The sequence below is a fragment of the Zingiber officinale genome, chromosome 5A, assembly GCF_018446385.1.
Source record: "Zingiber officinale cultivar Zhangliang chromosome 5A, Zo_v1.1, whole genome shotgun sequence".
Lineage (NCBI taxonomy): Eukaryota > Viridiplantae > Streptophyta > Magnoliopsida > Zingiberales > Zingiberaceae > Zingiber > Zingiber officinale.
This window is the reverse complement of record NC_055994.1, coordinates 108,624,073-108,648,901: the sequence shown is the minus strand read 5'-3', so window position 1 is coordinate 108,648,901 and position 24,829 is coordinate 108,624,073. Positions and strand designations below refer to the sequence as shown.

At 34.4% G+C, this 24,829-nt stretch overlaps 2 protein-coding genes across 3 annotated transcripts; one reads left to right on the top strand and one right to left on the bottom strand.

The window, feature by feature from the left end:
- The first annotated feature begins 4,465 nt into the window (after positions 1-4,465).
- On the top strand, positions 4,466-19,756 carry LOC121981371. Of its 2 annotated transcripts, XM_042533846.1 has the most exons (10): positions 4,466-4,786; positions 4,880-4,969; positions 5,055-5,159; positions 5,379-5,480; positions 13,717-13,801; positions 15,015-15,081; positions 15,200-15,244; positions 16,072-18,234; positions 18,505-18,721; positions 18,910-19,756. In XM_042533846.1, the coding sequence occupies exons 1-10, from the start codon at positions 4,685-4,687 to the stop codon at positions 19,483-19,485; spliced, it is 3,552 nt and encodes a 1,183-aa protein (XP_042389780.1). In that variant the 5' UTR covers positions 4,466-4,684; the 3' UTR covers positions 19,486-19,756. The 2 variants fall into 2 exon arrangements, with proteins under 2 accessions (XP_042389780.1, XP_042389781.1); XM_042533847.1 differs by lacking the exons at positions 4,466-4,786; positions 4,880-4,969; positions 5,055-5,159; positions 5,379-5,480 and having other exon boundaries at positions 15,015-15,086.
- A 2,378-nt stretch (positions 19,757-22,134) lies between these two features.
- On the bottom strand, positions 22,135-24,303 carry LOC121981370. Its single transcript, XM_042533845.1, has 7 exons — positions 23,994-24,303; positions 23,830-23,891; positions 23,402-23,458; positions 23,073-23,120; positions 22,650-22,706; positions 22,486-22,548; positions 22,135-22,387 (listed from the first exon to the last, which is right to left on the bottom strand). The coding sequence occupies exons 2-7, from the start codon at positions 23,872-23,874 to the stop codon at positions 22,382-22,384; spliced, it is 276 nt and encodes a 91-aa protein (XP_042389779.1). The 5' UTR covers positions 23,875-23,891; positions 23,994-24,303; the 3' UTR covers positions 22,135-22,381.
- Between the last annotated feature and the right edge of the window lie 526 nt (positions 24,304-24,829).

The window sequence follows — 24,829 nt, the reverse complement described above, 5'->3', positions numbered from 1 at the left end:
ATAAAGGCATTTATTTTGGTTATTATACTTACTTGTATTGGTGCCAAATAACTAAGTATAATAGCGTCCTTGAGTAGAATGTTCTTATCAATATCAATCGATTGGTTGAATCGATAGTGAGATGATATAGGGAACACTACTCTTAATCATTCCTAGTCAAGTATTAACATTCATGGACAATGTTAATGCGATGAGACTAGCATGTAGGTCAACTCGATGACTTGATCTCACAAGTCATGGATATATAGATATCAAATTGACACATGGATATATATTGGAGAATGTATACTAAATGACCCGCCATGAGAAAGTATCATGGATCGTTATATGAGTGTCATATACTTTCTCATGTGGCTATTAGTATGACTACTAGTCCTTGGACCTGAAGTCACCATGGTTCCCTACATAAGGAGTTGCATACTTTGACTTCGTCAAACGTCACCCGTAACTGGGTGGACTATAAAGGCGATTACTGGATATGTAACAAATTATGCGGAGGGATGTGAGTGATGTAGATGAGATCTATCGCTCCTATATGACGGGAGTGACATCATTATTCTTGATAGAGTGAGACCACTAAGTGCATGACCATGCCCAAATGAGCTCAATATATTTGATTAGAGTGAGTCTACTTGGAGTTCAATATTTAGATTGATTAGAGGATGACACGGTCTATGCCTAACATTGATCAATCTAGATGTCAAGGATAGAAGGGCATTGTCATATATTGTGAAGAGTCACAATTAGTAGTCAAAAGGTGATGTTGGATCTCAACATTTTTGTAACTTGGGTAGTAATGATGTGTTGCTAGATACCACTCATTACTTATGCTTCTAAATGAGTTTAGGAGCATTGCCAACGTTACAAGAACCTATAGGGTCACACACAAAGGACAATTAGATGGAGATTCGGTTCATATGATGAACCAAGAGGATTAGGTTCATGTAATGAATCGAATTGGATTAAGAGTAATCCAAATTAGATTAATTGAGTAAGACTTGATTGAGTTAGACTTGAGTTAGACTCAAGTGAGGCTAGACTTGAGTTAGACTCAAGTGAGGCTTAATGATGATATATATTGAATTTTGAATTCAATGATAAATGAAATTCAATTTGAATTTTAGATTCAAATTTCGAATGAGTTTCAAAATGGTCATTTAATGAAGAATGAATATTCATTAAATATTCATTAAGGTTCATTAATGAGGCTCATTAATGATGTTAATGAGTATTAAGTATTTTCATTAGATGAAAATACTTAAGTTTTTTTTTTACTCTTATTTTCATAATAAGATCATCATTATTTCTCCTTCCTTCTTCTTCTCTCCCTCTCCTCCTCCTTGGGCGAAACTCTCAAAGAGTGTTAGCACACTCTAAGGTTTATTCTCCACCTAATTGTTCGTGTGGATACAAATAGAGGGGTGTCCACTTGACACCCTCGAGATCCGACATCTTCTTGGATGAGCGGGATAAACGAAGGGGTATAAACTCCTAAACATGTAGATTTAAAGTAGATCTAGGATTAGAAAACACGTACATGAAAATTTAATATTCGCACGGATCCGATGTCATGGGATTTCAAAATTTTTACAATGTAAAAAATGATTTTTACGATCCGAAAAATCTTACAGCGGCTCTCTTTGGAAAAGAAAGCAGCTTCGGAAAGAGTCATCAACGCATCTGGAAGATCTTCCAGCAGTTCGAGGTCAAGAAGGAATGACGAGTTCTTGAACTTGGGTGCTTCAACACGCAGCGTGTTGACATCAAACAATGTGAGTTTTTGGTCTTCAGTCAGCTTATATCGTCTTCCTCCTTTTTATCATAAATTGAATCATCTATAATTCCGATCTTTTCATCCATATGTTTTCAAGAAAATTTTATTCAAATTAAATTAACATAAATTACAACCTTTATGATCTGGTGCACTACAATCACAATATAAGATTTACTTATTCAAAATATGTTTGTCATAATCTTGACCACGCATTTCAAGACTTGCACGATTAGACGTCGAAATAACTTTATGACTTGTCTATGTATACATTGAATCTCGTTTTGGGTATTACAACCCAGTGTGAGGCTTCCATGAAGCTATATTTCATGATCATGACTACGTCTACGATGATCCTTCATTAGATTTTAATTTAGGCTCTGATATCAACATGCGAGTAAAATATATATATTATTATGTGACGTGGAGTTGTAGAGGAATTAATAAAAAAATAAGAGAGAAGTAAATCTATCATGAAATAAAGAGTGTAAAGAAAAAAAAAATCCTGTTATGACTTAAGCCAAATCAATTAATTAAACACTAAAATAATTTTCCGTAAACATTATCTAAATATAACTTTATATAACTCTCAAAATCTTTAAAAAAAAATCTAAAAGGAAAAAATAACTAATTAAATTTATTTCTTAAAATTTAAGATAAATGAGCTAACAAAATTTAATTTCATAATATTTAGAACTAAATTAAATATAATTAAAAAAAATTAACTGACAACTAATAAAAAAATTTAAAATAATACCTTAGATTTAGTAATAGCGTGCTAGACTGTCTCCAACACGTAGGGTTGTAAACAAGCCGAGTCGAGCCGAGCCGAGTCGAGTTTTGGAGTGTTCAAGCTTATTTGATAAAGTAATCAAGCCGAACCGAACTTAAAATGAACTAAACTTTTAAAATGAGTGCTCAAGCTTGGCTTGGTTTATTTTTTATGAGTTTGAGCTTGTTTGAAGCTTGACTTGAGCTTGGTTCGTTTAGATGTTATCAAGCTCTCAATTCAAGCTTGGCTTGAACTTGGTTCGAGCTTAGTTCATTTAGATGTTATCAAGCTCTCAATTCAAGTTTATTTGATTGTTTGAAATTTTTAGTTTTTTAATTGGTTATTGAGCTTGATAATTTAAATTTATTTATTTTATTTTATTGTTTATTTAGCATATTGAAAAGAGTTTTATTAATGAATATGGTTCGTGAAAATTGTTCACGAACGTTAACGAGCTGAACACATATGTGTTCAAGCTTGTTTGTTTAGCTTAATGAGTTGTTCAAGCTTGTTTGTTTAATTAATCTCATGTATATTGAACGAACATAAACAAGCTCTTACCAAGCCGAATACCAAACTTGTTCACGAACGTTTGGTTCATTTACAACCCTACCAACATGGATAATCAGCTTGGACAGTTGAATAGCGCACGAGTAAATACTTGAGGTTTGGGGCATGGACGTTGATGGCGTATGGTTGCAGGGACTCGAGGTGAATAGGACCAGACACTCTCGATGGAGGTGGAGTGGATGCTTAGTTTGTCTATACCGCGATCGAGATCATAGCAACGGATGAATTACAGTCTCGAGGAAGGCACAGGAGGAGGCAGAGTGGATGCTTAGTTTGTCTATACCGCGATCGAGATCGTAGCAACGGATGAATTACAGAGTCTCGAGGAAGGCATAGGAGGTGAGGAGGGAGATCTGGAAATCAATGAAGGCACGCAAAATTCGATTTCGAGGGACCTGAGAGTTGTGTAGGGTAAGGACGAAGGGGAGCGGTATCGTAGTAATTCGTCATCGGGATTTGAGCGAGGAGAGACTCCTCGCGGCTTGATGCCGAAGACACCGAGTTGCATGGCACTGAGAATGGACCATCTGTTGCGCCTGGAGGATTCAAGGATGAGGTCTTGAACTCCCTCCGCGACGAGGTCTTCGTCGAGCAGCGGTTTGAGGCGTTTGGGGAAATCAGTGACGAATTCGTGGAAGATGATGAGGCATTGGCGTAGCAGGGCACGCGAGGGGAAGGTGGATTGTTGGGGGATATCGCCGCCAGAGAGCCCCCGACGTCGAAGCAGAATGTGCCGTGTCGGGGGATGAGGGAGAGGAGGTGGCGGCGGAAGTGGGAGCAGAGGGCGACGGTGACGCACTGCTTGATGGTTGCAAAAGGTGGAACCGCCACCTTAGTGGCCCCCTGGGTCCGGCCCCACAGATATCCAGACGGAGTAAATCACGATTAAACTGGGCAGGAGGAGACACACTGCTTGATGGTGAGCAAGGAGACGATGGAGAAGAGGGTGTCTTTAGGGAGGGAAGTGCAGCGGTCCTCCGGCGCGCCAGCCTGGCAGCGTCCAAGTGGATTGCGATGGCGGTGGTCCGCCGACTGCTCACGCGGGTTCTCGTCGTAATCCGTCATCAGGCCAGCAAAGGCGTTGGGATCGACTCAAATAATTATTTTAATAGTTTAATTTGTTCGACTCAAATTAAATATCTCATCAAATAAATTTAGACATTACCAGCCCTAACATCGCCAGTTTAGGCTAGGCCCAAAGACCGGTCGGCCCGGGAACACCAACTGACCCGACGAGCACATATCAGCACGTGACCCGGCGCAAGTGCCCATTTAATTTTTGCAACGCGCCTCTTTTCTCCCGCCCCGCTCTCTTGTTTCCTCCCATTTCCTCCCAAAGTAAACAACGAGACTCAAATCTCCAGTGCATCCTACAGAAGTATCGCAGCAAACAACGAAACCCCAAAAGGCCCGCCTCTTTCAGATTCCTCCTTCCGCCACAAGGAACCGCCCGATCCCTTCATCTACCTATACCATCCGTGCCTTGTTCGATCCTTCCTATCCCAAGCACTTCATCCTCCAGCCCTACGCACCCTTCTCTCCGCTCCTCGCACTAGGGCTAGGGCTTCCAAATGCACCAGTCGCGCGGAGCTACCAGTTACAGCAGCCCGGACAAGACCTTCTCCGGCGTTCGTTTCGTCCTCTTTGGGTTTGATTCGGTATCCGAAGCTCAGGTCCGTCCCTTCTCGACTATTATTTTCCCCCACTCGGGTTGCGCGAATTTGGCTGTTTGATCCCTGTTTGCCCTTTTTCTTGATCTGTTACAGTGTCGCTCTGAGCTCGTGCGAAGAGGAGGAATAGATGCGGGTCAGTACGATCAGAGCTGCACGCATGTGATTGTTTGTCGTCGCGTTTTTGTAAGTCTTGTACTTCTACTGATATGAGTTGTATTGTTGGATTGAAAATTAAAGAAGTTGAACGCTGAAGGAATATTGCGTGTAGGATGATCCTGTATGCGTTACTGCTCGGAAGGATGGGAAAATACTGGTGAATGAATTGTGGGTTGATGATAGTTTGCAACATGAAATTATGGGTGATGCTACCAGGGTCAGTTCTGAGTTTTTTTTTGGTCGAGTTTTATGAGCTTGCATTTGTTGTCCTTTAGTTAGTGTAGATATGTGTGGTTTCAAGAAATTTAAAGCAAAATGATAGAGAAAGCTATAAGTCATTTGAGAAATTAAGCACCTGTTTGATTTCCATTATGCTCCATCACGAATATCCTTCTGAGAAATCAGTCCTTATTGAAGATTGTGGCATTTCCTGCAGATAATATACAGGCCTGTAAAGGATCTGAGTGGAATACCAGGAAGTAAATATTTGCACATTTGTTTAACAGGATATCAAAAGCAAGAACGAGAAGATATCATGGTAAAAGTTTTGGTTTTCCCATCCATTTGGTGCATCTTTAAAAGAAATCTCTCTTTTTCTTTTTAAAAATGTTTTGGGTGTTTTATGAACTATGGGTCATGTCGTGATGTAAAAACATGACACTTCTGCTAGGTAGTTGTCATGGGAAAAGTTATCATTCTTATTGTTAGCTAAAATATTTTAAAATTGTTTTATATTAAATTTGTTTGTTTAGTTTCAAATTGATGAGCTTGAACTGCTCTTCTGATTATTGAGTACCATAGGTAACATGACTTTCAAAGTGAATTTTACTGGAAAATATATGTACAAAATTATAAATAGATATATCTTCTTACACTTCAGATATTCTACTCCTTGATGATTTCATATAAGATCTGATTCATTCAATCTTTCTGCTAATAAAAATATTTCCTTTTGTCTAGCTTAAGCTAAAGTAGTATCTTGATTTAATGTCTCATCAGTATGAAAGATTAATTTGGTTAGCTTTTAGAATATTGCAAGAGTTTTAACATTTTTTCCTTGTATAACCTATGGGGATTATTAATAATTGTTTATGTTTAATACATTTACTACATTTATAGATAATTGTTTATATTATTTACTATTTCTTCAATAAAACACATCTCAAGGTGCACTTATTCATGCATCATCTAGGAATTCATTATTTTTTGATGTTGGATTACTCTTACAGTAGACTTCAAGCTTTTTGGTTAGCCATACTTGAGTTAATATGATGGAGACAAGAAGTAGGCTTTTTATAAAGTCTATAAGAGCAGAAATAAAGATCATAAAGCCCAATTTTCAATTGACATACTTTGGAGATAAGCCTATTTTAGAAATTTTGTATAGTGTAATAGTTTCAACATTTGAAAGTCAAAGTTTGCCATAAATTCCATCAATTTCAATGTTTGACGGTTAAAGTTTGGGAAACTGAAACTTCAAATTAAACAACAAGCTTTAATTTAGTTAAGAGTTCAGCTAAAGTATATTTATGAATCTTATTTTTTTATGTTTTACTGTATGCTGGAATATACAATAGAAAGTGAGTTTTTAAGAATTTTTTTGGACTGTGTTATCTAATTTCCTTATGATGTGATGCCTAGGATTTCTTAGGTATGATGCTTAAGTTCCTACTATCTTCCTATAGTTCTTTACGACTTAATTTTAGATTCCTACTCCACATGCCCTCAAACAATCAAACTCTCCTCTTGTGTTGCATCGTATTTGATATCAAAGCTAAACTAATGTCTACTAGATTCAAGAGTTTTAGAGGAAAGCTGATTGATAGTCAATAAGATGAGATATTCAGTTGCATGATGGAACAACTTATTGCCATGCAAATTCACCTTAATGGTGTTGAAGCCCTGATTTCTTAGTCTAAAAGTGATCAAGTTTAAGGGGAGTAAGGAGAAATATCTTAAGCAAACAACAACTTGATTCAAAAAGGGTTTCCAACACTTCAACACAACAACCTTTTTTCTAAGTGGTCTAGAAGATTTCTTATGGCATAGAGCAATTATCAAGATGCTATTGTGATATCACAGAGAAAGTATGAATTGAGGTGTCAAATTTCAAAAGGAAAGTGGATCACATTTTATTTGCTAATTGGCTTGTGGTAATAAAAGATTGTTTTGATTGGTATGACATAACATATGATTAGAGAGTAGGGTTTGCTTGAATGAAGCTTGTAGGTTTAGCAAAAATATGGTGGATTGATGTTGAAGCAAACATAAGGAGAATGGGGCAATCATCAATCAACATATGATAGGAGATGAAGGCTAAATTATAAGGGAAGTATTTGCCAATAAATTATTATGATAATCTATGCGATCAATTGATTAGTTTAATGCAGAGCAACTTGTCTCTAGTTGAATATATGCAAATTAAAGATAAGTGAAATTGCTGAAGATTCCAGACAAACTATTGCAAGATTAGGCTAGATTGTTAAGATAATCACTTTACATTTTGGAACAAGCTTTTCAAGTCACATTAGATATGGAATACTTGCAGTATTCATTTGGTAAGAAGCTTGGAGTTCCAACAGTTGGATCGATGAACAAAAGGACCTTTGAAATCAACTAGTAAACAAGAGAAGTATTTGTCAACTCATTTAATTGTAGAGTACCTATAAACCACCTTCTAAACCACCTAAATTTAAAAACAAGGCAACAAATGTTTCAAGTGTCAATAACCAAGCCACATGACTTAGAATTGCGTTAAAATGAATATACATGAGTGGAGCATGAACATGATGCCAAAAAAAAAAAAATCAAGAAAATGAAATCTCTTTTGATTATGAAATTTATATGAAGATGATTTAGAAGATGAAGACATTTATTTGACACTTGTAATTACGTATGTTCTTACTACTCTAAAGTCATGGTGAAGATTGAACGTGAACATTTATTTTTAAGATGTTGGTTTGTTGTGGGAATCAAGCACACAAGTTTATCATTAATGGAGGAAGTTGCATGAACATTGTTTTAACATTTATGGTGGAGTGCCTCAAGCTTCCTAAGCAACCACATCAACAATTTTATTAGGTCGGATGGATAGATAATACCTCGATTTCGGTAAACACAATATTGTTTTGTTTCTCTTTGTCATAATTATAATGTCTATTTGGTGTGACATTATCCCTATGAAAGTAGCTCATATTTCTTGCAAGACCTTGGTTGTATGATCAATATGTGCATCATTGTGGCAAGAATAATACATATACTTTTATGTTTGTTAATAAGAAAGTGTTATGGAAACCAATGTGGACTGCTAAAATGAATAAATAGAAGCAAAAGAAGGCAAACATTGTTGCTAGTAATACAAATTCTCTTCACATTTTGACTAAGAAAAATTTCCAATGAGAGGGCAAAAACAATTCCCTCCTAAATACATGGCCTTGTAATCAAAGAAGTGAAGGAAGTAATTATACCAAAGTTTCCTTAGTTCTCCCATAAATCACTATGTTATTGAGTTTTTCTAATATCGCTCTAGAAGAATTATCTATTAACCTTCCATTGATGTATAAAATTTAACTTAGTGCTAACTTTATACTAGGTTCACAATTGCCCAATCTACTAGCCTATTGACGGACTCCAAGTGGTCATGTAGAATTGAAAAGCCAAGTAGATGAACTGCTATCTAAGAGTTGAATTTGTGAAAGTCTAAGCCCATGTGCTATCCCTACATTGTCGATGCCAAAGAAGATTATAGTTGGTATATATGTATTGACAATCATATGATCAATAAGATCACCATCAAATATTGATTTCGAATTCCCTATCTTGATGATATGTTGGATATGTTGTTAGGATTTTAAGTATCATCAAGTGCACATAATGCTTAGAGATGAATATAAGACAACTTTTAAAACTAAAGATGATCTTTATGAATGACTTGTGATTTTTTTTGTTTTTCTAATACTCTTAATACATTTATATATTTTATGAATTTAGAACTATAACAATTTATTAGAAAATTTCTTGTTGGTTAGGAAGAAGGATAGAAAGATTTATAAAGATTGCAAAGTCATCGTTGGAGAAAGCTTAATTACCCAATATAGGTTAGTAGTGTTAGATATACACCTTAAATATAGTATCAATAGAAAGAAAATATATACGATTCCTAGAATTAAGTGATGGAAATTAAAGGATGGGAAGCAAAATATATTTAAGGAGAAGGTAAAAGTACAAACATTAGGTGAAATATACGATGATTTTAATATAATATGGGATAAGATGATATCAAAATTGAAAATAGTAGTTAAGAGTATACTTAGTGAGGCAAAGGGACATGCACCACTAAGTAAGGAATCTTGGTGGTGGAATGAGAAAATACTAGAGAAAGTGAAGGAAAAACGAATAGCTTACAAGGAATTATATATTTGTAAGAATGAGGAAAACTTAAAAAAATATACAATAGCCAAGAAAGAAGAAAGTAGTGAGTGGATCAAAAAATGAAACTTTGGAACGATTATATCAAAAAATTGAATATATAAAAGAAAGGGAAAAAGACATTTATAGAATAGCTAAAGTGAGAGAAAGGAAAATAAGAGATCTTAGTCAAATAAAATGTATTAAGCATGAATGTAATAGGGTATTAGTAAACGATGAAGAAATAAAAGAGCGATAGAAGAGGTATTTTCATCAACTTTTTAATGAAAGTTTAGGTGATCAACTTAATTTAGGTAACTTAAGTAGGTCAAATGAGCATAGAAATTTTAATTTTTATCGTAGAATTCAAATTTCAAAAGTAAAACAAACTTTAAATGAGATGCACAATGGAAAAGCTGTTGGATCAGATGATATTTTGATAGAGGTATGGAAGTGCCTAGGGAAACAAGGTATTGAATGATTTACAAAATTATTTAACATAATATTAAAAATAAAAAAATACTTGATTAATGGAGGATAAGTACTTTAGTTTCCTTATATAAGAACAAGAGAGATGTACAAAATTGTGTAAACTATAGGAGTATTAAACTAATGAGTCATACTATGAAACTTTGGGAAAAAAAATTAATAGAAAAAAGATTAAGAAAGGAGATCATAGTGATTGAAAATCAATTTGGGTTCATGCCTGGAAGGTCGACACTAGAAGCTATACATCTTCTTAGACAACTAATTGAAAAATATCAAGAGCAAAAACAAGATCTACACATGGTATTCATTGACTTAAAAAAAAGCTTATGATAGATCTCAAGAGAAATTATATTGAAAATTTTAGAAAATAGAGGTGTTAGTGTAATATATATTGAAATAATTAAGGATATGTACGAGGATATAATGATCAGAGTAAAGAGGGATGCTTTACATAGAATACAAGAGAATGGTTGAAATGGAGGGGAACATCGAGTGTTTTATGTGATTGTAAAGTACTTTTAAACTTAAAGGTAATTTCTATAAGATCGCAGTTAGACTTGCTATGTTATATGGGATTGAATGTTGGGCTATGACTCGAGTACATGAGCAGAAGATGAGAGTTGCAGAGATGAGGATGTTAAGATGGATGTATGGACATCCGAGGATGGATAAAATAAGAAATGAGAGCATTAGAGAGAAAGTCAGAGTTGTATCTATTGAGGAAAAATTTCGAGAGATACATTTAAGATGGTACGAACATGTACTTAGATGATCAATAAATGCTCAAGTTAGGTGATGTGAAACTATGATAAACATGCATATCAAACGAGGAAGAGAAAGACTAAAAAAGACTTGGTTAGTAACAATAAAACACGATAAAATTTATTTAAATATAGATGATGATATAGTAGGAGATAGAGCTCAATGGCGTAAAAGAGTTCATACAGCTGACCCTACCTAGTGGGAAAAGGCTTGATTATTGTTGGTTGTTTATTTTGATAATATCTTAATTTATAGCAAGAGTAGAAAAGGTCATCTTAACAAGTTATGAGAACTCTTTGCAGAAAGAAGCTCTACATAAATTAAAAGAAATGCTCTTTCACGATTTCATTTGTGGTATTCTTGAGTTTTGTAGTTGTCTGAAGAATTAGAGGCATACCCAGACAAGGTAAAAGCCATCAAAGGATGATCGATGCCTAGAACACTACAAGAAGTTAGAAGCTTTCATAGCCTAACAACATTTTACTAGTGATTTATCAAAAAATTTACCACTATTATGACTCTTATAATTGATTGTATGAAGAAAGATTGGTGTGCTTGAATCAACATAGTTTAACAAGCTTTTTAAGAAGTAAGGAAATGATTTGTTGAAACACCAATGCTTCGACGACTAGATTTATCAAGATTTTTGAAGTGACATGTGATGTATCTAATGTTGGAATTGGAGACGCATTGAGTCAAGAAGGACATCCTATTGCATTTTTTAGTGAAAAGATGAATGAGGCAAAACAATGGTATTCCACAAATAGCAAAGAATTTTACGTAGTAGTTCAATCTTTGCACTATTAGTGACAAAAGGTTGTTGTATATTCTGATCATTAAGCTCTTTAATACATCAATTCTTAAAATAATCGACATGGGAAATGAATCTCCTTTCAAGAATATACCTTGAAAACAAGGCAACTGATGCACTCTGTTGACAACAAGGCAGTTGATGTAGTCAACAGAATGATATATATTTTTCTTTTATAGCTGTATAAGTGGTGGGGTTTGATCTACTACCTTTTGGGCAATGATTTTAGTAATATATTTGTTAGCTTGTTTGTTGGAGAACTTAGGAATTCTTATTTTTTTTAATGCATAATAATTATCTCTTAAAGGGAATCACACTTTCTTTGTCAAATATTTCTCTTTGTGAGCAAGTGAAATGGGAATTATATATGTTGGAGGGATTATGTGTCATTTTGGAGAGGATAAAACTATTACAATAGTCGAAGACCACTTTTTATTGGCTTAGCCTCAAAAAAGATATGGCTAAGATTGTTTCTTGCTGTCACAAATGCCACTTATCTAAAGGAAGAAAGAAAAATATAGGTTTGTATATGCCACAAACCAGGGTAGGATATTAGTATGAATTTCATGCTTGATTTACTTAGAACCATTAGACGACATGACTCAATATTTGTGGTAGTGCATCGCTTTTAAAAAATGACACATTATATCTTATGTTCAAAAATTGTAAATGTTGTTCACATTGCTAAGTTTGATTGTCTTCATGTTTTGCAATTTTTCTTTGACTAAAATGTAAAGTTCACAAACCTTATTAAATGATAATATGAAATTGAAGTTTCTTCTTTCAACTCTCAAACAGATGGTTAGAACATAGGTTGTCAACAAAAGCTTTAGTTTAGGAAACTTTTTTTGTTGCTTGGTTGGAGAGCATGATACCTCATGGGATCAAACTCTTCCTATGATTGAATTTGCACATAATAATTCTGTGAATAGGTCCACTATACAGTCCATTTGAAACTATTACATGTACGCTTCCTAAAAGACCAATTGATTTGGTTTCTTAACCATTGGTTGCAAGACAAAGTGCTAGAGCTGATACTTTTAGCAAGCACATACAAGATGCACATGGTGATGCCAGGTGAAAGATTGCTATGAGCAATAAAAGATATAAGACACGTGCTGATTTGGAAAGAAATTTTGTAGAATTTGAAAAAGGTGATATGATTATGGTTTGTATGAAATTAGAATAATATCCAAAAATGGTTTATAGGAAACTTCATTCAAGGAATGCTACTCCCTATAAAATCCTAAAGAAAAAGAGCTCAATGCTTATGCCCTTGATTTACCACAAGACATGGGTATTAACATCTTCAACATTAAGGATCTCACCTTATATTCTAAACATGAAGATATTATGACATATAATAAATTTAATGCTCACCTGCCATCAGTTAAAACATTTAAAAAAGAAATTGAATATGTAACTGATTATTAGATAGTGTTAGCAAAGGAAGGTGGTTATCAAAATTATATAGTCAAATAGAAGACATGACCCTTTTTTGAATGCACATGGAAAGGCATGTGGTTATCAGAAGTATATTGTCAAATGGAAGACACAAACCCTTTTTGAATACACATGGATTATTGATGATGAATTCTGATAGCTGAATCAAGATCTTTATGAAAGATTTCATGCTTTTAACTTGCTTAGGGGGTAGTTTTTCTCAATTGGGAGGGATGATGAAGACAAGTGGCAGTCTCCTCTTATAGTCTATAAGCGTAGACATAAAAATTCTAAAGCTCAAATTTTAATTTGGCATATTTTAGATAATGATGAGTCTTATTTTGGAAATGATGTAAAGGCTAAAGTTGCAAAGTTGAAGAGTCAGCCATAAACTCCAACAATTCCAATGTTTGACAACCAAAGTTTAGAAAATTGAAGCTTCAATTAAAAGATTTTTTAATTAGTCAAGAGTTCCATCAAAGTATATTTATGAGTCCTTTATGTTTTCTATGTTAAAAGCCTGTCAACCTATAAATATGTTTTGATGTGCTGCTGGAATAAAGAAAGTGAGTTTTTAAGAAATTTTCCAAATTGTGTGATGGAATCTCCGTACTGTATGATGCCAAGCATTTCTTAGATGTGATGCCTAAGTTTCTACTACCTTCTACAATTCTTTACCACCTAATTTTAGATTCCTACTCCATATACCCTCAAACAATCAAGCTCTCCTCTGGTGCTGCATCACAGTTATTCATGGGAATGAATTTAATATTGTTAAATTTTTTTCCTCACATCACGACATCTATTTATTGGTAGATATTACTGATCAACTTTATTCCTCCTGTTTCCCTATATATTGTAGAAAATGGCATCCTTAATGGGGGCAAAATTCTCCAAATCGTTAATAGCGAATCAAGTTACACATCTTATTTGCTATAAATTTGAAGGTTAGTATCACTTGTCTTAAGCATTCTACATACAAAATTCTTAATGATTTTGTGTTACATTTGTATATAGTTGCATTTATTTGTTATTTTGTGACCATAATCACTTATAATCAGAGATTTGACTGGCTATACATGCGTCTTTCTTGATTTTGCATTCTGATATATTGTATATTTAATGATTTATGCAGAAAGGATATTGTTGATTGGGCTGTATCTTAAACGTGTCAAATTCCTTGATACATTACTGTATATACAAATGAGCACTACATGAAACATTAGGTTGTGTTCGGTTTGTTAATTGCTAATTTTTTTTGTTTTTTGTTCTCAATTTCTGAAAATTAATTTCCAAAAAGGCAAAATGTTTTTGAAAAAGTGAAACAAAAAATGAAAATTATGAGTATTTCATTGAATTTTTTCCATGATTTCAAAATGTGTATTTTGTATTTATTATATTTTTTTAATCAATTTCAATATGCATAGAGTGGATCACACTTATTTGAAGAGAATAAAAATTACCAAGAGAAAATTAACTAAGATAGTTATACATGATATAACATACAAATGGAATTGCTGTTGAAATATTGGAAACTAGAGGATAGAAAATAGTATATGCTTCAGTTTTCATGTTTAAACTAAATGCAATGTTATCTCTTACATTTATTCATTTGTGAATGCTAGAACAACACATCGATATCAAGCTATGGTGAGTCATGATGTTGTTGTCCTTGCCGATAATCATCTTGTTGTTTTCATACTTCTGAAATAGATTATCCCGGTAAGTTTTTAATTGAAGACAATAATGAAATGCACAATAGACAACATGTTCACTCACTGTTCATAAAATTTGTCATTATTGAAGAATAATAATTTTTCTTAGCTCTTGACATTGTTAAAAAGATATAATTCTAGGAAGCTAGGTGAAATTTAAAAAAAAAAAGAATATGAATTATAGAGAAAATTTTCAGAATTTCCATTTTCCTTTCCAATTTCTTGAGAACATTTTTTTTTTTTTTCCATTTTTGGGAAAAACTATTTTCTAGAAAATGAGGACAAAAACAAATAATCAGAAAATTTTCATAACCTAAATGCAACCTTAATCTGCAGCAAATTTAGATGTTTTATTTTGTGTTTTTAGATTAAAAAGATGAAATCTCTCTATCTCTCTCTCTGAATTATGACGCTTTATCCAAATATATGCTTTAATGACTTTTAGGTGAGAAATATGAGCTTGCTAAGAAGGTGAAGATCAAACTTGTCAACCATCGATGGCTAGAGGATTGGTAAAGTTAGACTAATTCTTCTTTTGTTTCCATGGAATTTTGATTTTCCATATTAACTACTAGTCACAGGAAACGGAAAACAAAATCTGATTGTTATTTTATGTGCATTCTCTTCCAGCTTAAGATCATGGGAAATTTTGCCAATTGATAGTTATACAAAGAGGTCAGGCCAATACTTCTATTTTTTTTTTCCCAATGTTTGTTTATTGTATTGGTATGTGTTTGAATTATTCTAGTTGTTTTAGATAGGTTTGCTTAAGCTTATGTTGATATCAGAAAAGTATAAACCTACTACATCTTATATTCATATGTAGTATTGTTAATCCCCAATGATTCACTATCATGTTTAATCCTCTCAAGAGCATCCTCATCTCTTTCTGATTATTTTCTTGCATATCAGTGAGAACCAAACATCATAATAGTTGGCCCAGATGATCTATGTGATGGCTAGAATAAATAACAATTACAATAGAAGCAGCATATTCTCATTTTTTTTTTTCATATTGATATATTGGTTTGCCTTTCATTTCTTTCAACTTTTGCCTCTCAACTATTGGTTTCTCCTATGTTCATTTGTTTTCCTTGTTTTGTCCCACTTATTTGTGGTTTTAGTTTGAACAATGAGCTGGCTAAAGTTATCATTTTTTAATGAATTGGGTTCCTTCATGCCGATTGGTTCATTTCTGAACAACTTCTAGCCATAATGCAGGGAATTAAAACAAGATCAATTTATATCAGCTGATACCATGAACTACGTATGTAAATTTATTTAATTTTTTGATTCAAGTTATTCTGAATTATTCTCAAATTTAATTGCTCAAAAGCTTTTAGCTAGGGCTTAACCCCAAACAAGCCCTCTTCAAAACTATATTTTTATGTTTCAACATTTATTTTTGCTTCTTAGTCCTGATTATTGCCTTTTTATTTTACATTGTTTTGAAAAGTTATTTGTCATTAAGAAAGATTGTTTTAACTTTGTATCTCAAACAGCGGTTGGGAGTTAGAGATTTTGGAATCTGAGGCAAAGGATTCAGATGAAGAGATTGGTGTTAGCAAGAATTCATTGAGGCAAAATAATGTAAAATATTCTAATTTGGGAGGTACAATGTGTAATGGAGGTTCTGATTTGTCCAGTCAGTTTACGGGACAGTTTCCAAATGGTAATGCTGCAATTGTCAATTCGGCTTTTGCTGGAAATCCTGTCACAAATAGTGCATCAATCATGACATCATTCAAGAACAACAATTCTCGAAAATCTATGTCAGGTTGCAACAGTGACAACAAAAAAAATCATCCGAATGCAGGAGAGGTTTCTCGAACTAGCAGATCTCGTGTTAGAAAAGATTCTATGATTGCAATTGAACTATTTGACCAAACTGTTTCTGATTTTAAGGAGGTTGGTTCATTGCCCACTGAAACAGTTTCAGCATCAAGTGCAGCAGATATGAAATCAAGCGCTCTCAATCTTTCAAAGAAGCCTTCTGAAAATCCCACTTCTGTAAAATCACCTGTGAATATCTCTACACCCTCAAGGAATTTTTCTTTAGAAAAGATTTTGAAAGGTGATTCTGATATAATGCCATCAGAACGGACTAGTGCTAGTGATGAACCAACCAGTCTTCAAGGTTTAACCACTCAAGTTACAACAAATAATATTGCTAGTGCTTTACCTCAAAAAAGGAAATCAATGTCTTTGCCAAGAGGGGACTCAAAGTCTCCCAAGTCAGAATGCCATAGCTTCCCCATACATTCTTCCTCCTGTAATCCATCTCCAAACACTAAATTGACAGCTATAGAAGCACTTGTTACACCTCCGGCAGAGAAGGATCATCTGACTTTGGATACAAACCACACTCTGGAAGGTACTATGGATTCAAATGGATCAATTAAAAAAGCTCCAGCCTCAAAGTTCAAATCACTTTACCATCAGAAAAAGTCACTATCATGTGGGAAATTTGTAATACATAAAAATTCAAGCAGTGCGCATTCAGTTTCAAATATAAATAACCATGGCATTTCTAGCCCAAAGCAGGCCTTATCTAACCAGGAATACAGAACAGAAGAATTGTCCAAAACCACAGCTATTACTGATATATTTGATTCTTCGTCAGCTAGAAAGGCACTTCTAGATTTGTCTTCAAATGATGGGTCAATGCAAGTGGAGAACAAGCAGGAGCTAATGAATGACATAGGGAACCAGTTTGGTTCAGTGGTTGCCTGTAAGCATTCTGATGAAACGTTTTGCAACGAGGAAAGGCCTGAAACATATCTGGGTGGTCCAGGAGAACCTGAACTTGTCACCACAACTTCAAACGGTGCAGTTGCTAATATTGGTATTCAAAATCTAGTGGGGAAGAATAATGCACATGCTGATGGGTCTGAGGAAGACCAGGCTTCCGAATCTCCCGGTGACCGATCTTTGGTAAATGAAATTCCCTCTAGTACTGTAAATGCTGATGGGTCTGAGGGAAACAATTGCAAAATTTCGTCTGGTTCCCACAGAAGAAAGGTTGTCGCTAAGAGGAGTGTCAGTAGCAGATACAAGCTTAATGAAATGAACACTAGCAGGAAGGAGAATAATGTTCTGGATTCTGATAAAGTTGTCATGAATACCAAAGTTGTGCCTGCTAAAAATGACAAGGCTAAGGTACCAAATGATAAGCACATTAGCAGAAACTTGAAGAACAGGGTTGTTGAGCCACTCTATGATAATGAGGTTATAAAGGAAAGAACAGAAGCCACAGATTTTCCTACACCCTCAAGTATCAAAAAGGATGTAACTGTGCATTCAAAGCAAACAATTACTGATGCAGAAAAGGAGAACATGCCTGACGAAGCTGGTACCTTGAGTTATAATTCTTCTAATTTTCATAGCAGTAAACCAGTTAATGAACATGACCCAGAAATAGTTAAGACTCCAGACAAGAGCTACAACATGGAAACACCCAGCACTACAAAGATTAACTTGGATCCTGCATGGTTCATTTTAAGCGGTCATCGTGTTCAGAGAAGAGAATTTCGGGTATTGATAAAAAGACTTAGGGGGAGGATTTGCAGGGATTCTCATCATTGGTCTTATCAAGCTACACACTTCATAACTCCAGATCCATTACGCAGGACAGAAAAGTTCTTTGCAGCAGCTTCAGCTGGAAGGTATGTATGCAACTCTTGTGCTTCGTGTCTCGGTGATTTAGATTCTGCTATCAAATTGATAGTCAATTCATTATGTTTAGATTGATTCCAAAGATAATACTGTTTAGCATAATTATTTTTTTCCCTGGATAACTTTATATTGTTTTGGCCTTAAGCCTTTAACCAATATTTACTTGGGGTGTTTTTGGTTTGTGTCATAAAGTAAATGTTTCACACATTCTGCTTGGTTGTTAACACTCAATCTTTTCCCTCTTGATTTCTTAAACTCAGGTGGATTCTAAAGACGGATTATTTGACTGCCAGTGTTGAAGCTGGAAAATTCTTGGATGAAGAACCCTTTGAGTACTACATGAAAGGTCTTACAGAAGATGGAACAATCAACTTAGAAGCACCGAGGAAATGGCGACTCTTAAAGGAACGTACAGGGCACGGTGCCCTCTATAGGATGCGGATTTTAATATATGGAGAATGTATTGCACCGAGCTTGGTAGGAAATTTTATCTACTTCTAGTTAGTTATATAATTCTATTTAAGTTCCATTTTTTTTTGTTAAAATAGATAATCTCTTTTTGGTTTTTTCATCCCAAATTTTCATCTGGATTACTGTGCGATACTGTCTTAACATTAACAAATGAGCAAAATTATTCTTATGTTTTTTTTACTCTACTGAATCAGGATACACTGAAGCGCGTAATAAAAGCTGGAGATGGCACCATTCTGGCAACCTCTCCACCATATACTCGTTTTCTTAATTCTGGCGTTGACTATGCCATTGTCAGCCCAAGTATGCCACGAGTGGACTTGTGGGTGCAGGAATTCTTGAGGCATGAGATCCCATGTGTAGCGGCTGATTACTTGGTAGATTACATTTGCAAGCCGGGATATTCACTTGACAGGCATGTGCTCTATAAAACACATGTTTGGGCTGAGAAGTCGTTTGCAAACTTGTTGAGCCATTCCGAGGAGATCAGTGAAGATTTTATATCGACTTCAGTAGAAAGAATTGATGACCTCAGATGTGCTATTTGTGGTTTGTGCGATAGGGGTGAGGTTATGCTAATTTGTGGAGATGAAGCTGGTACCGTTGGATGTGGGATTGGTACCCATATTGACTGTTGTGATCCCCCACTTGAATCTGTTCCTCAGGATGACTGGTTCTGCTCCAAATGCAACAGCTGGTCCAATAAGGTCAGCCCTAAGAATAAAAAAGCTGCACAGAAAAGAAAGAAACTTTCCTCTAGAACTAAGTGATTCTTCTACACCTATAGCTAGTACCGCTTCTATAATGTTACATTGGATACTAGTGTCTTTTTGCAACTCGTTCTTGGTCTTTGCATTTACACCATTGGCGTTGGGATTGCTGGCGAAGACTTAATGGATGTAGAATGATCTTTAGGAATTCACTGTTAAATAAGTATCAACTGTTTGTTTATATAAGTAGAATGAGCAAAAGGCAGCTACTCTGTAATCCACAGAAACTGTTTATCCCATTTGGCAAAAGTATTAGTAGTGTTTAAATTTTCGAATCGTCTCTGTTCTTTTGAAGCTAAAGATGATTGAAGATTTTGCAATGATTAGTTCAAGGCAAAGGGCCGGTTCAAAGGGAAGGGTGAGTCTGTAACGATAACTGGCAATCAGGTGATTTTAAAGCAGCAGCAAAGAACATAAATCTGATTAAAAAAAAAGTGATAGATTGATAATCGAGATAATTTAGTGCCTTTTTTTCATCGTTTAGTTTTTTCTCTTTTTCTTTCAGTCAACCTCTTAGCTTCATATTGACTCTCCTTTTTCTTACCCTCTTCCTGTTAATTTTTTCATCTCATGTAATCACAACCTAAAGGAAGAATAAAAAATATAATCGATAATTCTCTGTTTTTTTTCCCATTATTTGATTGGATTAGAAGGTCTAGTAGTATTCACGAACACAGCTTATAGGTCCCTTGACGGCTCGACCTTGATCCCATTACTCTAGCTGCTACCAGGCAATACCAACGTGGGCAAGGTAGCAGCTCTTATATACTAACAATTATGTATATGTGTTGTGTGAGCTATACCTTTTATATCATATCGGATAATGTAAGGAGAGATCCGAGGAAAAAAAAAATTAATCTATAAAAAAAGTTTCAGTTTTTAAGTATGGTTCATACTTTTTTTTTAGTGGGGAAGACTATGTAAGACCTTTTCTTATAAAAAATTAATTTAATATCATATTTGATTTTAATCAAAAGGTAAGAAAAATATACTTTCTAACCTGGCAAGTTCAAAGTATTTATAGAAGCTTATCTGCTCGTAGTATTGTCAATTATAAGATACGAGACTAAAGAGACTCTAGATTTCTAATTAATTAATAAGAAATTTTCTCAATAATACATCGCAGTTGAGTCTCAAATTCTAGATTTTCGATTAATTAATGAGAAAAATTTCTAATAATATGTCGTAGAGTCTCGAACTCTAGATCACTGATTGATTAATCAGAAAAATTTCCAATAATACATCGCAACTGAGTCTTGAACTCTAGATCCTGATTGATGCGTTTGTTAATATTACCAATAAATATTAAAATTATTTTCGATATAAAAAAAGATATTATCATAATTTTATTTGGGACTTCATCAAAATTAATTAGTAAAGAGAATATATTCTTAATAAAATAGTAAGATATAGGAAAAGAACTCATTTGATGATCTAAATATGTACAAAGGCACAATTAAGATTATCATATTGAAGTTGCATATTTGGCAAGATCATTATGTTGCTTTAGACTATATTTACATTAAAGGAAAGAAGCTCCAGGGTATTAATCATTATCATTTAAATATTTACAGTTCAATTCTTAATTATGATAAATTTATAAAAAAAAAAATTCAAATAAAATATGTAACTAAAGAATACTAAATTTAACCACTCGGGAGCACTTCACTCAACTTTATCATAGATTAATTTTTTTGCCCTTTACATTAAAGGAAGAAAGAGAAATTATGATACTTCTCTTCTTATTCCTGTAAGTTAATACAAAAGGAAAAATTTATGGTAACTCCTTTTATCAATTTGTCATTATAATAATTCTTCTTTGTAAAATTTTGATGCACCGCATACGGTAAAGACAAAATCTGATTAGAATTTTTAAAAACTAAATAAAAAATAAAAAAAAAATAAAAAATCTGTTACGTTTTGCGCGCACACCGCATACTCCTTATTTATTCAACTCTGTGCTCTGCAAATCAATTCAAGTTAGAATAAAATATATAAAAAATCACAAACCTAATAAATTTAATCAAACATAATCTAAACATTTTAAAATAGTTAATTACCCTTGACCAAAATATAGATAATAAAAAAACACAAATTAAATTAAATAAAACCAAACTAATATAATTTGTGAAATAAATATAAAACTTACAAGTAAATAACAAGCAGAAACTAAGAAAAACATCCCTTAATTCATTTAAAAAATGATAAATGAATAACTAAACTTTAAAAATGCAAGTAAAATAACAGAAGCTCAAATTAAACTTAATGTTTGCATAAACAATTGCCGAAGAATCATTAACTCTCACGGAGAAAGGGCTTTCTCTTTTTTTTTTTTTCCTTTCCCCTCGAGTAAATATAACCTTAAATTATTGATCGAGGCAAGATAATCGGAAATCAAAAATTTTGTAAAAAAAATTCTGAACTATCCCAAGAATAATGAGACTAACTAACTGATATTAGCATCCTAAATTAGATAACAATTAATTATAGGATCATAATACAGAAAATAAGATAATCCACCTCACCTAAAGTAGTCACTTGGCGAGAAAGCACAAAACAAGATAATCACTACACTTTGGTGCTTATAATCATAACCCACTTAAGTTAATGGCCAACTAACCACCTCATTAAACCGAATGCAAAAGACACTAAATCAATCTACCATCCACTCAAGTCAGACTCCCATCATTAACAAGGAAGTGCAATCATTCATGAAACAAAGAAGTCCTTGATTCATATGATCAAACATGTGCGGAACATCTCTGACCAGTTCCATCTGTTTCAATATCTTTATTTTTCATTTTTGGTAAAAAAATATTAATAATATTTTGTTTGTCTCGGGTGGAAGAGGAGTTTCAACCAGCATGTCATGGGCTTCCTTCAATCTCATTAGCACTTAATTCTGCAAGGGATAGAATTACAAATCCTTAATTTCGACTGAAAATTCAATCAAATTCATGGCATTGATCAGCATCAAGCAAATTAGGAAACGAAGCTTACTGCATCCTCCGCATTGATTGTGCATGTCGGCCTTCGAGGCGGTAGCTGATGGGGCGGAGTGCGCTGCAGCGAGTTATGAAGAAATCAAACCGAGAAATGAAAGAATAAGAATGCTGAGATCCTTATGTGGTGATTCTTTGTTGTGAGCATGAGATGAATTGTACCTTCAACTTGGGCTTCAAAGATTCAGTGGCAGTTACTGCCTTTGGACTTGTTGCTTGCTGCGGAAAGGGAGAAATTGCAGTCAATGCATTTCACAATATCTCCAAAGTCGACAAATCTAGCCTTATTGAATCAAAAGAGGAGGTGCATTTCACAAGCAAATTTAGACTCAACCCCCTCTTTTTTCACTATGTCAAATGCACTTTAGAATTCAAAAAATACACTGCTATGGTACTCACTAAAGAGAGATTCATCCAGTGACATGGTTACATATCAATTCCTTGATAGCAAATACAAATAGATGGACTATAGTTGTCAGCTAATGCCTTTAGAATTTTCTTGTCGGTGAAAAAGTACTGATGAATCCATTTCTCTAGCCACATTCTTTTAGAATATAATTTAAAGGATGGTTTGGAGGTTGATACCTTGCCAAGGACCCAATCAGCAGAATCAAAGTAAGCTCTTTTATGGTCCTGCAACCAACCAAAATTTAAGAAATGAAATCAACTCAATCACTGCTTAACAAAACAAACGTGTCTAGATCATTCTTTGGTCTCCCTAGGTCAATTTTCCATTACTTTCTTGTATCATTTTGTGGGAATTTTCTTCAGTAAGATTCCCTTCAATTTTCACGCCAATTCTAATGTTATATTGGATGAACTTGCCTATTTGTCAACACCGAAACTCATGCATCGCTAGTAAGGGTTGCTATGTTCAAATGGAAGCATTATATTTCAGAAGTCAAAAAACTTACCTTCGAGATTAGTGGTTTCTTGGGTGCAATTCCTCCATAATTTTTCCCTATGGATATCTGAAATAAAGTAGGATAAAGAAGAGTAAAGATCACGGCAATAATACACTTCGAAAGCTTTAGTTTAAAAGAAAAATGTCTAGTAGTCTTCAAATAAAGTTCTTTGGTCTCACACAGGCAGAGGATGTTATTATCATACCATCAAACCTTGTTTAGGGTAAATTGAGTGTATATACCTTAATATCACATCAATACTCCTTTTGTAGATTTCAATTTTTTCCCCCTTTTATCACCAAATCAAACAAAGTATTGATCCATACACATCCAACAAACAAGAAGAAAATTGATAACCAAACACAGAAATATGGAAAACTAAAATCACTACATCACCAAGAACCAAAGAAGGGGGGAAAAGATTAAAACACCGTTACCTCTTCACCCTGAGGAGCTAAACTTCCTTGATTGCAGCCGGCCATCTCCTATCCTCCTCCCTCTACAAAACAAAAAAGTGCGGTGCGTTAGACTCTAGATAACAAAACCTCAACCTTAAAACTTGCAACAAAAGAGAGAAAAAGGAGAAGGGTAGCAATAACACCTTGTGACGAGAAGAGAAAGAGGAGGAGACGAGATGTGGAGAAAGCAGAGGGAGGGCAGAATAACAACATCTTATAGCACGGCAAGGGGGGACGGAACAAAAAAGGTAAAGAAGGTGAGATGAATGGGGCATCCCATTAAAGAGGGCGGTAAGCAAGGTATGAGGGATAGAGAAGCCAAGCCGTCACCCCCGACTTGGATCGGAAGCTGCCAAATTTGCTACTTTCCTCCTGATCTAATCTCCAAGTTCGGAACCGAATCGGTTGGTCAAACCCTAGATCTTCCTGCCCAGCCGACACGCCGCCACCCTCTTCGCAGTCAAATCTATCCGTCCAAGATCCTCCCAAAATCCATCGATTCCCGTTGACCGTGGTCCACTCTGGTGGCGGCCACGGCCAGCCATGCTTCTCGGGCCTTGTTCTTGGACCCAAATCCCGGAAGCAATTAATTGCCAAAACTACATTTTTATTTATTATTATTTTTTAATAATTCAGTTTCATCTAATTAATTTTAAAGATAAATAATTTTAAAAGATTTATTTATCAGATAAATTTAAAACACAATTACTTAAACGGATGCCCATGGACAGAATTTTTATTTGAAAGATTTATACGAACGCAAGGTGGTTTTAGAGTTTTTGTTAAAGTTTCGTCTTTTAGCTCAGCCAAAGCTTCGAATGCCGTTAGGTTCGTAGTGGTTTGCCTGGTAGATTTTCCAAACAGGGTATAGATTGTGTGAATCCAATGCATCTCACTGTCTACATTCCTAGGATTCCGTCTTTTCAAGGCAAACTAATTATGCGCAACCACTAAAGTTGTTAACTTACTCGATCAATTC

Excerpts from the sequence above, each read along its gene's own strand:
- LOC121981371 (XM_042533846.1), top strand. The coding sequence starts at position 4,685 with ATGCACCAGTCGCGCGGAGCTACCAGTTACAGCAGCCCGGACAAGACC. Across the intron at positions 5,160-5,378 it reads TTATGGGTGATGCTACCAGG|ATAATATACAGGCCTGTAAA; the intron begins GTCAGTTCTGAG and ends CATTTCCTGCAG. Across the intron at positions 5,481-13,716 it reads AAGAACGAGAAGATATCATG|AAAATGGCATCCTTAATGGG; the intron begins GTAAAAGTTTTG and ends TATATATTGTAG.
- LOC121981370 (XM_042533845.1), bottom strand. The coding sequence starts at position 23,874 with ATGGCCGGCTGCAATCAAGGAAGTTTAGCTCCTCAGGGTGAAGAG. Across the intron at positions 23,121-23,401 it reads AGAAACCACTAATCTCGAAG|GACCATAAAAGAGCTTACTT; the intron begins GTAAGTTTTTTG and ends GGTTGGTTGCAG. Across the intron at positions 22,707-23,072 it reads CTGATTGGGTCCTTGGCAAG|CAAGCAACAAGTCCAAAGGC; the intron begins GTATCAACCTCC and ends CCCTTTCCGCAG.